The following is a 15,144-nucleotide window of genomic DNA, read 5'->3' on the forward strand; positions in this document are numbered from 1 at the left end:
GTTGCTGTTGCGGTGATTGTCCCTGCTGAGGCTCCTGTTCCGATTGCAGCTGTAGCTGCAGTGCTTGTGGCTGTTTGTTTTCCAGGTGAACTCTCTGATGTCTGGCCAGGGATGAGGAGTGATTGAATCTTTTGCCACAGTGGCCGCAGGTGTAGCTCTTACCCTCTGAGTGGACTCTTTGGTGCCGAGACAAGGAGGAGGAATGATTGAAACCCTTATCACAGTGGTGGCACATGTAGGGCTTCTCTCCTTGCTGGAGCACCCTTTGCTTGGGTGGAGTGCCATAGGATATAATAGGGTTCCCAGGCTGACTTGGTGAGAACACTGGGTTCTGCAGGTGGGTCTTGTGGTGGCGAGATAGAGAGGAAGAGTGATTGAAACCCTTGTTGCAATGTCTGCAGGTGTAGGGCTTTCCTCCAGCATGGACTTGTTGGTGCTTTTTAAGGTGGCGTTTGCGTACAAAGCTTTTTCTACACATGTTGCATTTGTATGGCTTTTCGCCCGAGTGTACCCTCTGGTGCTCTCTAAGTGTAGCTGCAGCCGCAAAACATTTCCCACATTGTGCACATTGGTGCGGTTTGTCTCCAAGCACAACTGCAGCGTGAGACTTCTGGTGCTGCTTTAGATTGGATGTTGTGGCAAAACCTTTACCACACTGACCACAAGTGTATGGCTTTTCTCGTGCATGGACCTCTTGATGCTTTTTCAGATGCCTCCTGCGAACAAAGCTCTTCCTACACTGGTTGCACTTGTAGGGTTTGTCCTCCGAATGCATCTTCATATGTTCTCTTAAGGTGATGGCGGCAGCAAAGCACTTGCCACACTCTGAGCATCTGTGGGGCTTGTCTGGCAAATGGATCATCTGATGACCCTTGAGACTAAATGCATCAATAACATCTTTTCCTATGATCTCAACTCCAGTAGGAACATATGGTTTTTCTTTCATGTGAATCTTCATGTGCTGCTTCAAACTGGCCTCCACAGCAAAGCTTTCACCACAGTGAACACAGATGTAAGGATTAAGATCCTTATGGATCTCAAAGTGTTGGTGAAGGTCAGCTATGCTGCCAAAAATCTCTCCACATTCATTACACTGCAGACCATGGGCTTCATGAATAATTACTCCATTCTCAGACTCTACTGTCAACTCTCCACCATGGTCAGACTCTACTTTGACCATGTGCTCACTCTCCGTCTTAAGCAGCACCTCTCCCAGCAGAGTCTGGCCACCTGAGGTCTTGATTTCTGCTTCTGTGAAACAGTGCATCTCACCGTGTTCCACTTTAATGTAGTCATGGTCTGTCTCAGCTACAATTGCATCAACACAGGCTACAGCTCCAAGGTCTGCCCCCAGTCCCTGGATCTTTAGGTCTGAACCATGGATCTCCAGCTCTAATCCACGCTTTTCTTCTGTCATGATCTCAGTTTCTGCTCCATAGTGAAGGTCGACATGGCTGTGGGCTATGACACACTCCGACCCAAGTGTGTCAAGGCCAGATGTGTCACATTCAGCCTCTGACTCGGCCATGAGGACACACTCCAACCCCACGACCTCCGTTTTTGTGCCGGATGGATATACTTAAAAGAAATGGGGGATATTGAACCTTTTATGGCCAGAGTACGGAACACTTGTTAGTTGCCAGACCTGAAAAAAACAAAGAAAACAATGTCATCAATTAATCATTTTCATTGTACTTAATCTTTTGATATAGTTGAAAATCTAAACTTGAAAGAGCTTTATAGCAACTGAAAGTTTGGAATCAGCTAAATTATTTTAAGTGTATATTTACATTAGTGAAAGGTTGTTTCAAAAAGGCTAAAGGCTTGACACTCATTTCATAGGAAGTAGCCATTGGACCACTGACTAAGGGCATCAAATAGTACTTTTGAAATATGTAGCTAACAGGACAAAACTCTTATTGTATAATAAAATGTAACTACGCAAAAACAATCAAATGAACAACTGTCATGAAGGAATTAACTAGATGTTCCTGGTTATTTCTTATAATTATTATTTATAACCTTTTGGAGACAGTATGCAGAAATTCCCTGGCAAGAGATTTAATGACTTACACAATGTAGAATTTCTCAGCCCTGCACACAATAACTACACTGAGGAGTTCTTTATTAAGCAGTGATAATATCTATGAAGAAAAATGTCAAGATGACAATAAATCCATATTGTACTGTTTTAACTTTGTATGTTTGCGATTTCTAGTAAATGATTGGCTCTGCAATAATAAGCTCCGTATCAGGGTAAATGTATATAACATGACAATTTTAGATGTAATATCATTTTGCTTCATACACTTGGCTAACCCCGAGCATTTAGCAGGCTACGTGCTTAACGTTAGCTCTGTTAGCCCTTCTAACCGGCTTCATATTAGAAGCCAAAAAACTACAACTACGAGGGCATGACACAAATCAAGCCAAATATACCACAAAGTAAGAAACAGCAATTAACGCTTTAATCTAATGAGCTCTCTATTGTATATGAATTGTAATAAAGTGTTGTTTACATTTCCATGTTTTGCTAAACACTGACCTGTTGATCACTTGCCCCCAGAAATGCTAGAAATAGCATACATAGCCGCTAGTTTAGCTGCCCATACAATGTTATGGAGGAGCTGGTTACCAAGAAATCAGCATTGTGTTAGCAGCTAATGTTCGCCATTTAGCCAGCTAACTAGCTTCATAGCACAAGCCCTATGTCAAGTAATCGTTTAGTGCAGTTCTAAACAACATATATTTACACTTAAGCAAGTGATAGAATCGGAAATTTTAAGTTGTATTTATGGCATTGTCGTATATGCGGAAATAGTCTCGGAGCGATTATTAACAGGCCATCTTGTTGTGCCACAGCAGCAGTTTCAGCTAGTACAGCACATAAGATGGCTGCCACTAGCTAACGTTAGCCTGATGAGCTTCCGCCCTCATTTCATGTTTGATTTGAGTTACATGAACACATCTACAGAACCAAAGCAGAAAACAATAAGAGAAGTATTGCAATTGGCGTCACATTGTTCTGTATTAACAACAACAAATTAGAATGAACGATAATATTAGCTGCTCGAGTTAGCAATCTGAACACTCGATCGGAGAGACCATTAGCGAGTTAGCTGAAACAAAGATGGCTACGAGTCAGAGTCATAAATGCGGCAATGAAAAGCCCGGGAACGAGCGTCTTTTACTTACGTGAAACTCGGTTTTTGCGTAAAACAGAAGACAACTTTGCTTTAAAAACGGCAACTTCACATAGAGGTATCAAGAAGCTACTGTTAGATTTATATTGGACAGACGCTCATCAACAGTCTGTGCTAAAGCTTCGCTCAATGCGACAGCACCACCAGACCGCGCACGCACGTACACACACATACCACTGCAATGGCGGCCTTGTTAGAGTTAGCAGCTATCCTAAGAGAGGCGAGGCTACATAGCCATAATGTCGAGCTAGCGAGCCAAGCTAAAAATGTCTGGTAGCACCAAGTTACTGCATGTCGGTCACTTTAGTTCCAGCCCATGGACTGTGAGACACTAAGGCGGAAGCTTTTCTATAAATCACCCACACAGCCAACAGTGCTTTATCCTGGTTTTGTCTACACAGTCAGTCTGGACCTACCTTTAATAGAACGACGAAGAAGGTACGGTTTTATTGGATTATTAGGATGGGATGTAATTCTGAAATACTTTCTTATGACAGCAACATCGTGTGGCAGTGGCTGCTTGCCTCTTCCCAACTGAATATATATTTACGTTCAATGCGATCAAAGGCCTGCTTTTCCCCTCTACTACGCTGATAATGCACGGATGAACATAACGGCCACAGTACATTGCAAATCCTACATCACTACTGACCACACATGCACCACTAACATATATATATATACACAGTAAACCCGTCGCCACTAGATATGCTCGAGGTCTCCCCCTATGATATATAAACTATTACATGCATAGTGTACACACCCACCTTTGTGTCTTTTTACTTTGTGTGAGATGGGAGAAGAAAATAGAAGAGTCCTCTTATTGGTTTAAATTCCGGACACTGTATGTTTTTCCACGCTGTTGTTGTTAGCCTCGGTAAACTGCTATTGCTCTAGCTCTTTCAGAGTAAAACTGTCTATCTCTCTCCCTGCCTCTGTGTGGAGCTACCGTCGCTGCTCATCTGGCGCCAACGTTAAAGACCGACGCAATTTACACACATTCATTCGTTTTTTCCTAATACGCGGATAAACCCACTGCCTCCCCCTACTGGCATGGAGTGTAATTTAGAAATTACACAACGTCAAGGAACCTAAAAGCTTTGTTTTGTTCCCTTCCCCCTGCGCATACACACAAACAAACACGCAGACAAACACACACAACCAGAGAAGAACCTAAAATAATATAATATTTTATTTTTGCACAAACATTATTTATTATTCTATAGGTTTTCACACCAATAGATGTCCTTTGTTGCATTACTGCCATCCAATGATTTAGTTAATAGATGACAGAGGTTGGGCCACAGGTACTTGATAAATAACAAGCAGAGATATTGTAAGTTATTGATATCTCCAGCACAGTCCCAGTGTATATAACATTTAATGTTATATTGTTATAAATATTATATCTATATTGTCAATGATATGATAGCAACCACTCTATTAACTTTCTTGTGATTTCTATTTCATTTGCTTCATTGTGTGATTCTTGGTAACACCCACTTACCTATTAAGCACACAACCGGGAAGACTGGTTTGACAGTGAGAATAGACTACATAATTCACATTCTGTCACACAGAGCATCAGTCACACAGTTTCACTGGAGCTGTTAGCTTAAGAACCTTGTTTACTTTGTATTTCTGCCTTTGTGGATTTTTTAAATGTATCTGCTGATCAATCTACTTTCTGTTTTCAAAGGTTAACATATTTTTGTCTCTTGGGGAATTACTTATTTTCATTACATCTGTTGAAGATTTTATTTTTGAGAACAGATAAAAACATGTCTCACCCCAGCACTCTGGACTTAGACAGATATAGCAGCTTGGAGAAAGCCCGGCGCTCCACCAGTCGTAACCAACCTCGAGTTCAGGCAAAGTTTGGTGAGGTGCTGTGTGACTTCTGCACAACAAGGAAGCAGAAAGCTGAGAAGTCCTGTTTGGTGTGCCTGGCGTCCTACTGTGAGACTCACCTGCAGTCTCACTATGACTATCCTGCCCTGATGAAGCACAAACTGGTCAAAGCCACAGGTCAGATGAGAGAGAAGATCTGTGCTCAGCATGACAAGCTGCTGGAGGCTTTTTGTCGTACCGATGAGACGTCTGTGTGCGTGCTGTGCATGATGGATGAACACAAACACCATGATATAGTTCCGGCTGGAACTGAGAGGACTGAGAAACAGGTGAGTGTGGAGAACAGCTGTACTACTATGGTACTTCCAGTGACTCTTTGATCTGTCTATCTGCAGTACTATTAATCACCAATGATGGTAATGTGTATTTCGTTTGTGTCACAGAAACAGCTTGGTGTGACACTGCACAAATCTCAGCATAGGATTGACCAGAGGGTTAAAAAGTGGCAGGATCTTCGTCAAGCAGTGGAATCACTTAAAGTAAGTAGTAAAATGAATGACAAAATTCAATGACAGAAATATGATGCCATAACCTTGTCATAAAGACTGGGCAGGTTGTAGACATTTGCCGACAGTTTGCTGTGATTACATGACAGATGGCATCCATAAAGCTTCATTACTGCCTTTTTCAAATTGTTTCCGTTCCCTCCTGACTTGACTGCCCATTATCCTTTCCTTTGTTTGTCCCATTAGCATTCTGCTCAAACTGCTTTAGAAGAGAATGAGAGGATCTTCACTGAGATTCTGCTTACAATGGAGAGAAAGTACAATGAGGCCAAGGAGATGATCCTCACGCATGAGAGGACCACAGTGACACGGGCTGAGATAGTTCTGGGCCGTCTGGAGGAGGAGATCACCTTGCTGCGGAAAAAACACACTGACCTGGAGAAGCTTTCTCACACTGACGATCACATACACTTTCTACAGGCGAGACTGATCTGTGGCTGATCAAGAACACGTCTTTATAAAGTAGTACAATAATCAGACATTTCACGTCTCTATGTCTCTATGTTTTATTTAGGGCTGGCAGTCCTTGTCAGGACCCTCAGGATATGAAGATCTCAATAACATCAGTGTTGCCCCCAATTACTCATTTGACTCTACCAAAAGAGCCATCGCGGCTCTTAAAGTACAGATAGAAGAAATAACCAAGACTGAAATGAGCAAAATCTCAGGAGCAGGTAGGCTGGAGTGCTTTTGTTTCCCTAATCTTTTTCATGAAGCACTGATGTGGTCGTTGGTTTCAGCATACCTTTCGGTGAAACTCTGTCTTTTCATGTGCCTCCTAACAGTGAAGGATGTCTACATCACACAGGAGGGAGAGACAAAGACAAAAAGAGAGTCGTCTGTAAGGGACGAACCACGGATGAGAGAAGAACCACGGACAAGAGAAGAACCACGGACAAGAGAAGAACCACGGACAAGAGAGGATTTTTTGAAATGTGAGTTGTTGTGTTAAATTAAACAATGAGTATTTCACCTCAAACAAAGGTATGGCAGCTCAGTGCGGTGAAACTAGTGTTAAGAAAGGTATGCTCCCTGCAGAACAGGTTTGATGAAACTTAAACAAACCCAGCTGTTCCTTTGTTAGAGTTACAAACCACAGGCCATGGCGGATGACTTTGCTTGTTTCAAACACAATGAAGTCACACATGTTTAAAGTTTTGGGGTTTTTTTTGCATAAAAGCATCACATAAAATGAAACGACAATTTTTTTACACAAACATAAATCAACAACCAATATGTTATTTTGGAGGAGGAGGCCTGGGGGAGGTTCGTAGTCTCTTGGCTGGCCTAGGAATGCCTCTGTATTTCCCCGGAATAACTGGAGAAATTGGCAGAGAAGAGAGAAGTTTGGGCTTCTGTGTTTAAGCTTCTGGCACCCAGAATTTGACCTTGGTTGAGTGGTGGAATGTGGACGAAATGAAAAGTACAATAAAAAAAAAACATAAAAATACCACAAGAACTGACAAATAATTATTTTGTCCTCTGTTGTATTCAGACTCTTGTCAGTTGATCCTGGATGTGAACACCATCCACCCCAACCTTCACCTGTCTGAGGGCAATCGAGCAGCTACCATGAAGACTGAGCCCAAGAACTACCCTGATCACCCAGACAGGTTTGACCACTGGCAACAGGTAAGGCCATAAAATTGACTTAAAGATAATTTAAAAAAAATATCTTTAAACTTTATACTTGGTACTTGGTTCATACTCTGGTTATTGGCCAGAAACTTATGTTAATTTCTGGTTATTGGCCAGAAACTTATGTTATGTGCCATTTTGCTTTAAAATTAATTGTGCAGTTTTGTTAGTTACTATTGATACATTTGTTCTTGATAAGATATTATTTTATTTCTCCTTACGACAAAGATATTGCAGTAGTTTAATTCTTATGTTTACTGTTACTCATTTCATTTACTTCTTTTCAATCCTGTCCAGGTTGTCTGCAAGGAGAGCTTGACAGGAAGTCGTAGTTACTGGGAGGTAGACTGGAGAGGAACAGAGATAGACATAGCTGTTACTTACAGAGGGATCCGCCGTAAAGGAAACGCAAATGATTGCAGCCTGGGCTGGAACGAAAAGTCTTGGAGTCTGTACTGCTCCGAGTCCAGTTTCTCCTTTGTGCATGCTAACAAGAGGAAAGACATTCCAGTTCCGTCCTCGTCTCGCATTGGTGTCTATGTAGATCGGGCAACAGGGACACTTGCATTTTACAGTGTCTCCAATGACATGCAACTACTGCATAAAGTCAACACCACATTTACAGAACCTCTGTATCCAGCTTTTAGTGTATGGGGCTTTGGTACCACTATAAGACTGTAGGAGAGTGACCGCATCTCTGCTTTATTCCAGTAAAACATTCCTTATATCTATATCTATCTATATAAGACTATACATAGTGTAGATTGATCATATGCATTGACCATTCAAAGTGTTGATAGAGTAATTTGTCATTATTTTATAAGTTAACATTTTTGTATAGGTAGATCACTAAATTTGTGTAGGGCGGATTAAGTCTGAAACAGTTCAAAGCTAAATGTTTAACATTTAACTTAAATTATCATGTTTTTTTTTCTTAATTTTCAAAAAATATTATTAAGTATACATACTTTAGCTAGTAAACCTCGCTCTGTGACATAAATCAGTTGAAATAGATTTTTTGTATCGTTTGTAAATATATTTTTTTAATCTGTTCAAATTCTTTGACTTTTTATCTGATCTTTTCAAATCTGCCTTACAGAGCGTGAACCCGAACAAAGTTACTGAAACTTGTGTAAATGGTGTTAACGTAAACTGAGAGAATAGTCGTATTCGTCTTCTGTCTCACTTTATCTGGAATTAAATGTTAACAATTAATCTCAGCGAACGAAGGTTTGTGATTTCTTATTTATTTTAATACAATACCTTCACTATAACTTTATATTAGCTCTATCCCTTCCTGCAGGGGGTGCTATGAATGCAGTTAAAACACCGACCGCACATTGTCCTCCAAATTCAGCAGTTGTCTGCAGCAGAAATGCTTCTTTATTCGCTATACTGACATGGTAACCTACATTGAAAAGTAATATTCAATGTTTTACGTTAATAACATAACATAATAAATAATAAAGTTATATATCTTATTTGACCTTATTAACAGTAGACCGGGAGTGCACAATCGTTTTGCATCTCTGTTTTTTAGCCCTACGTATGTACAAACACAAACAAACTATATTTATATATTCATAATGTTTTTCTTTCTCAGTTGTCAGAGGAAAAGAACATGATCCACTGTCCAGCGTTACAAAGTAGGAGCGCTTGGATATATATAGCTAACACGTCGGAGAAAACTTTAACCCAATCGGAAACAACTTATTTGATAGTATATATCTATACAGCTCCAAAAATATGACAAGCTTTATGTTATGATGTGATTTTCGATTATGACATATTTTATAAATTAAGTAAAGAAAAACTATCACCAACAGAGGGGGTACCAGTTTTTTTTATCTTATCTTATCTTATCTTATCTTAGCTTATCTTATCTTAGCTTATCTTAGCTTATCTTATGCTGGACATTTATCTTATCTTTTCTGTTACCTAAATATTTGTCAATAAGAAATGGAACAAACATTATCAATACGTTCACAAATTGCAAACAACAACTAACCGCCCGCCCGGACTGCTTTGCAATATAATTTCAACGCATGTTTTTTTTGAGGACGGGAGGGGCGGTGCCTCAGCTGGATTCTATGAAGTGTCTCGTGGCGGAGGCAAACTCTGCCATAGTCTTCATGTGAGAGAGAAGTCCCCTCCTCCTCCTTCATCTCCTCCTTCTCCGCTACGGTTAACGGAGAACTTCTGCAGCGAAAAGACAAGAAAGAGGACCTAGTGCAAACATTTTTGACCGTGCCGTGGAGCGGTGGTCCGGCGTGCGGCCGCGGCAGAGTTGTGCAGGTCGGCCCGGTTGTCTTTGATTCACCTACCGTGGTTGGAAGTTTTACACCGAAGATAAAGGTGAGGAAGTGCTGATGTTGGTCGCTGCTAGAAGCAATGGAAAAGCTTGGGAACAGTTGGCCACCGGTAGCTCGGTTGTCAATATATTATGTAAAAACAGCAATATATAAGTAGTTCTTTTTGACAGAAATTTAAATTGGTCATAACCAAAACCAATGCTAGAAATCAGAGCAGGCATTCATAAAGAATAAAGTTATAAATTAAGAACATTACATAAGCACAAGGGAAACAGAGTAGCATTATTTTACCGTGTAACCCAAGTGTTTATTTCGGTTTTACATTGTTTGTTTTTAACGTCTATGGTGTCCTTGGTGTTTGCTGCTTTGCCTGAGCCAGATTTCATGAATTCCTGAGAGAAAGGCCCAGATGATGATCACCAAATCTATCCATTTTAGATAAGCAAGTGGTCCACGTTTATGTTTGGAATAAACATGAGCATTTCATAGTATGACGTAAATAAATAATGAATGTGCAATATATTTCTTAAAATTGTATTTGCTCTTCAAATAACCCAAAAAGACTGCAAATATGTTGCATTCAGTAAAAAGGCTATTGCTTATGACTGACTGATGTCTTTAGCTCTGTTTTAAACTATTACCCACATAATTGAATGACCTACAAAAATATATTAATTTATTTAGGTATTACAATACGTTTGTTGTTTATTTATTTATTTATTTTTACTTCTCTACTACTCCTGAACATGTAAAATATTGTTCATATTGTGCAATTTTCCTTGACTTAACATTCAGACTAGTAGAACAATGTCACAGGTGCTTAACTTTTCAGTCTCAACTCACAACTACGTCCAGTTCTCACCCTCTACATTAGTATGTAAGGATCAAATCCAACTGGTCACATGATGTTAGTTTCAGGTAACAGGTTGGTTTCAAGAGAGAAGCTCTAGTTTTTCTCATTGTCATTGTCAGAGCGTATTAAATGTGTCTAGTTTTTCATTCCAAGAAACTCTAACAGGAAGTTTTCTCTAATCAGTGAAAAACATAATTAAGTTAATAACAAATACTCTGACTGGGAAGGATGCATAATACTGTGGTTGCTGACTTGCCTTCTCCTTCTTGTCTTTCACCAGCTGAAGACGCACATCAGACCGGCCCCTGACCTGTCTACCAACACTCTGTCTTCAAGGCCATGTGTCCACACAGATGTCAATCCCACCATTTTAAATGTTAGTAAAACTTGAGCACATTTTGCTCGGCTGGTCAAAGAGGAAAAAGAGGAAAGGCACTGGAAGATGTCGCTGTGGATGATCCTGCCTGTTAGTCTCCCAGCTCTCACCATCACTGGAATATGGGTCGTGTAAGTACCATATTTATTTGGCTGTAACTCTTTACGTCAGCTGAGGCTGCAATTCATTGTAAAGTTGTCTGTTGCCCCGGTAGTGAGTTGCAATGCTCGGTGCAAGTGCAAGTTTTATTGGTGCATTCTCTCATATGGTTCATTTTAAATGCTGCCAGGCAAGAAAACAGCTTGTGCATATAAAACACATGCCACTTATTTATGCGTAATAGTATAATCAGACAAATGTGGCCCACTGAACATAAAACAGTTTATTTTCAGGCATTTGTATAAAAACCTGGTTCCCGGTTTGAAATTAAATGACACAAAAAAGGTAAAAAAAAAAAGAAGATAAATTAGCATTACATATTCTGTTAATTAGCATCTGTTTTAATGATGCTGAAACTCTTTGACACCTCAGCGACTTGCCTCCAGGAAAGTAGCGCTGCATATTTACCCTGAATTCCTGGGAGCCATGGCGATTGCATGTGGATTAACCCTCTCCTGGAAGCATCTGAGATAATCACCCTTCTCTTAAAAGTGAGACGTGCAGGTTTGACTGCAGTGTAATTATCTGTAGTAACTGAGCAGATGTATGGAAGGGAAAAGAGCGAACCTCCTGGTTATGTCTGGGCTCACAGCTCCGCTGTCTGCTCTGTTATTACACTGGGAGGAGGAACACAAAGCCTGCAGGGATAGGGAGACAGATGGCCCCATTCCAAACTGTCGTACTCCTGTATTTAGGCTTTGTGCTGCAACTTTGATGAGTTAACGTGGAGAGGTGAAATGGTTTAGTCAATTCCCAGATCCAACACCTTGTCTACTGTTAAGTTTGTTGTGAACATGGCTACTAAACCTGTTCTGAATGCCGAATGGCGCTGCCAGCAGGTCAGTTTCCTTCTCTTTACCTTGACAAGGCTGCATTGTTCCCAACAGCAATCAAGGGTCTTTTTCAGAACTTGTGGAATGTCTGAGGATGTGCCAGGTTGTGCAGCTCGGCTTTCTTACCGTGAAAGAGTGGGCTGCGGTGTGGCATAGAAAAATAGAGGAAGGGGTTCACGAGGAGAGTAAACAGAAGTTTGACTCAGCATCTGGTGGCCATGCTATACAGTGAGAATGTTCTGTCAACCTGAAAACTACTGTGCCCACCTGTGAGTTTTGGCTTCGCTTCGTTTGCTGACTTTAAGGTTTTATGGTTGTCTCTAAACTTTGAAAGAAACAATGTAATAATGTATGTAGATCCATGGGAACCAGTCAAGAAGTAAGAAGAAGAAGAAGAAGAAGTACAAGTACAAAGTGACCAAATCTATTCACAGCCTTTAGCATCCCACCCTTTCCTGTGGTTTCTTTAGCATTTCCACCACTTATATTGGATTTTCCATGAACAATTTTCCCCAGTGTTTCCTTTCAAATACTACAAGGAAAAAAAACCCCCAACAAAACACTGTAGCTGCCTTCCACCTATATATTGCCAGAGGGCATGCATTTACAGTTTACAACCACCGCTACACATTGATAGAGGTCCAATCGTGTAAACAAACCTGCTATTACTCAGCCACCTTGGAAGAATGCACCAGTTTAGTCCCATGTTCAGCTAAAAAAAGCTGCTGTTTTCGGCTGTTCCCAGAGCTGCGCTGCTGCTATTTTAGATTTTGGAAGAACATCATAGAAAACAACTCCCTCTCTCAGTTTTCCATAGTTCTTTTTTTCTTGTTTACTTTTATAATAAACTCTGATAGTCTGATAATAAATGTCTACATTTGGTGTTGTAGCGTCGGTGGTTTGGACCTAGAACCCTGGCAGCAGTGTACCTGCAGGCCATGTTCCACTCACAGACATCCTCATTGCATTACGCAAGTGCAGTTCTCTTAAGGAACAACATGTTTTCAATTTGGCTCGTGAGGTTTTCAGGATGGTGATTTATATCGTCAACTAGTATAAGTCAAGTGCTGCCAAACTTAATGGTGTTTTACACTGATCAAAGTAAGAAAAAATTAAAGTGTTGCAAAAACAAAACATTTGAGACAAAGGTTCCCAAAATGTTAACGGCATTTAGTGTTTTTAGATTGTAATCTACTGATACCCACCAGCTGTAGTCGTTGCATCTATTAGAAAATCAATTTTGTGGTAGACCTCTGAAATACATTGTTTTGTGTTTGGCTAAAACCTTTAGTTGTTAATTTTTGGAAAGCCTCCCTATACTTGATGGTCTACTGGACAGACTGTGATTATTGTATTATGTTTAATGATTTCACATTTTAAGGCCTTTTTAGCTGACAGCTGTAGTTGATTAGTTCACGCTACAGTGTTTGCTAATATATTTAATTATTCAAACACTGTTTGATCAGTCAGCCATTTATTCTATAATTTAATTCAAAACACTGGAATCAACAAGCATCGTTTTTTTTTACACTGCTATAATTTTATGAATTTTCTTTTGTTACTTGTTAAAATGACACATTTATGTGGTGTCATCACAATATACCGTGCTGGTTATTATCTCTGTGTCAGGGTAATGGAGGACCTGTCTACTCAAAGACATGTTTATGTGCATGACGCCATCAACTCTGGAAAGCTTTTTTAATTGGTGCTTGAACTCCTCCTGAACTATGACTCCTTCCAGGACAGATTGTCCCACTGTGTCTGACTGTGTCCTATTTGTCTGTCTTTCTTTCCATCTTCTCATCCCTCTATCCATTATACAAATTTTTCTTCGTCTTCAGATATACAGCCAAAAATTCAATACAACACCATCGTGTATATTTCCTTTTATGGTGCATCGCCGGTATTCTGGACTTAATAGAAGTTCTTAAAACATTTATTTTTCTGCAAAACCACCCAGTTAGGGCTACACAAATACAAGTATTGTTGCTGCCGTAGCAACAGCTTTGATGGTACAATGACTTTGCTGAGAGAGATGTGTAGGTACGTGAGCAGGGCTTCACTAAACAGACTTGGAGTCACCTGTCTGTTTGTCTCAGTTATATCTGTTTCAGGTTCGAGTCCACCAGCATGGCACTGTTCCCACACACTGCTGCCCCGCTGTTAACTTTGGTGATGGGTAAAATGCAGAGGTTTGTTGTTTGTTGTGCACAGTGGTGTGCTGTGTCACAATGACTAGTTCACATCTCTTCATTTCCTTCCCCCTTGCTGCTAATACTTGGGCTAAAACCTAAATCCTTCTGGCAGCAGAATTATGTAAAAAAAAAAAAAAAAAGCTCCAGCAATTCTCTCTAGAAACATATCAGTTAATTGTATTTTAAATTTGAATTTCGAAAACCCAACGTATCTTGACACTGCAGATATCACTTTTTTCTGTGTGCACCTTAGATGCTTATGTCACATGACTTGGCTCCGTTTTAATCATGTTGTAAAACTGTGTTTGCTTGTGGCCTTGTGTTAGTGTCAGTGTAGCCTTTGTGCTCCAGTAGGTCACACTGACATAGATAGAGACAGTGAAGGGTCTTGCATTAAATTATGGTGGCAAATCAAATTTCCAGTCTCCAGAAATTGGTATAAACTCATTGAGATGTTGCACTTCCTGTGGCTACATGAAAATAAAAAGACATGTTGTGTTTTGGTAGTTAAACAGTGTAATGTGGAATGGCAAACCTTGATGCTGTGTGTTATGTTAAATGTTACAGGATTTGTACAAAAACAACCTGCTGGTTTTGGAAGCAACACAGTTTGGATATAAAAGAAAATGGAATAAAGAGGCTAATTCACCAGCATGTTGACTTGAAGCCCACCATCACACACTTCACATGTTTTCCCTCCCACTTTAATTTTATTGTCTATTTTTGCCTCTTCACGAAGTCAATTTGCTGTATTTGTCAATGTACACAATACACACAACCAAACCTGAACTCTGTATTTAGTCCATCCATGAGACGGGGTAGTGGGCAACACTGTGCTGCACCCCAGTTTTTTTCAGATACTTTACTCTAAAACTATATCCTGCATTGTCCATATATTTATATTTTATATATGGTCAATGGCAGGCGTGGGCAAACCTTTTGACTCGATATAATAGCAGATAATCATGACTCTTGCGGAATTGTGTTGAGCTAACAAAAGGTTATTTTATCTTTGATCCTCGTCTGAACTAATAATCATGACTCTTGCGGAATGGTGTTGAGCTAACAAAAGGTTATTTTATCTTTGATCCTCTGGTCACTGACTTCTCAGGGTAAGTAGCTTGTCAATGACACAATCTCATCAGTGTTGTGGTTTAA

General features: G+C 40.1%; 3 protein-coding genes across 7 annotated transcripts in view; 2 read left to right on the forward strand and 1 right to left on the reverse strand.

Annotated features, from left to right (window-relative positions):
* The window catches only part of LOC103387325 (zinc finger protein 883), a 6,120-nt gene extending 1,969 nt beyond the window's left edge, over positions 1–4,151 (reverse strand). The window contains exons 1-2 of one of the 3 annotated variants that reach the window (XM_008321915.3): positions 3,971–4,151; positions 22–1,645 (exon numbers count right to left, since the gene is read on the reverse strand). In XM_008321915.3, coding sequence (XP_008320137.1) covers positions 22–1,528 — 1,507 coding nt within the window. In that variant the 5' untranslated portion in view covers positions 1,529–1,645; positions 3,971–4,151. Of the gene's footprint in view, positions 1–21; positions 1,646–3,195; positions 3,344–3,619; positions 3,948–3,970 lie in introns of those variants that run through there. The other 2 variants (XM_025060653.1, XM_025060652.1) reach the window with 2 other exon arrangements.
* ftr14l (finTRIM family, member 14-like) lies at positions 3,509–8,480 on the forward strand. 3 transcript variants are annotated; one of them, XM_025060655.1, is made up of 8 exons: positions 3,509–3,641; positions 5,013–5,383; positions 5,498–5,593; positions 5,807–6,040; positions 6,135–6,294; positions 6,406–6,555; positions 7,116–7,252; positions 7,556–8,480. In XM_025060655.1, the coding sequence occupies exons 2-8, from the start codon at positions 5,204–5,206 to the stop codon at positions 7,937–7,939; spliced, it is 1,341 nt and encodes a 446-aa protein (XP_024916423.1). In that variant the 5' UTR covers positions 3,509–3,641; positions 5,013–5,203; the 3' UTR covers positions 7,940–8,480. The 3 variants fall into 3 exon arrangements, with proteins under 3 accessions (XP_024916423.1, XP_024916422.1, XP_008320138.1); XM_025060654.1 differs by having other exon boundaries at positions 3,511–3,641; positions 5,017–5,383; XM_008321916.3 differs by lacking the exon at positions 3,509–3,641 and having other exon boundaries at positions 4,361–5,383.
* An 800-nt stretch (positions 8,481–9,280) lies between these two features.
* LOC103387327 (transmembrane protein 150A) overlaps positions 9,281–15,144 on the forward strand; it is a 17,275-nt gene continuing 11,411 nt past the window's right edge. The window contains exons 1-2 of the mRNA XM_008321917.3: positions 9,281–9,613; positions 10,704–10,930. Of these exons, the coding sequence (XP_008320139.1) occupies positions 10,866–10,930 (65 nt within the window). The 5' untranslated portion in view covers positions 9,281–9,613; positions 10,704–10,865. The remainder of the gene's footprint in view (positions 9,614–10,703; positions 10,931–15,144) is intronic.

This window comes from Cynoglossus semilaevis, chromosome 12 (genome assembly GCF_000523025.1).
Source record: "Cynoglossus semilaevis isolate Cse_v1.0 chromosome 12, Cse_v1.0, whole genome shotgun sequence".
NCBI classification, from domain to species: Eukaryota; Metazoa; Chordata; class Actinopteri; order Pleuronectiformes; family Cynoglossidae; genus Cynoglossus; species Cynoglossus semilaevis.

Bases quoted from the DNA above. Each gene is read 5' to 3' on its own strand.
- ftr14l (XM_025060654.1), top strand. From the start codon at position 3,520: ATGGACTGTGAGACACTAAGGCGGAAGCTTTTCTATAAATCACCCACA. The intron at 5,384-5,497 runs GTGAGTGTGGAG...TTTGTGTCACAG, and splicing joins CTGAGAGGACTGAGAAACAG to AAACAGCTTGGTGTGACACT. The intron at 6,041-6,134 runs GCGAGACTGATC...TGTTTTATTTAG, and splicing joins ATCACATACACTTTCTACAG to GGCTGGCAGTCCTTGTCAGG.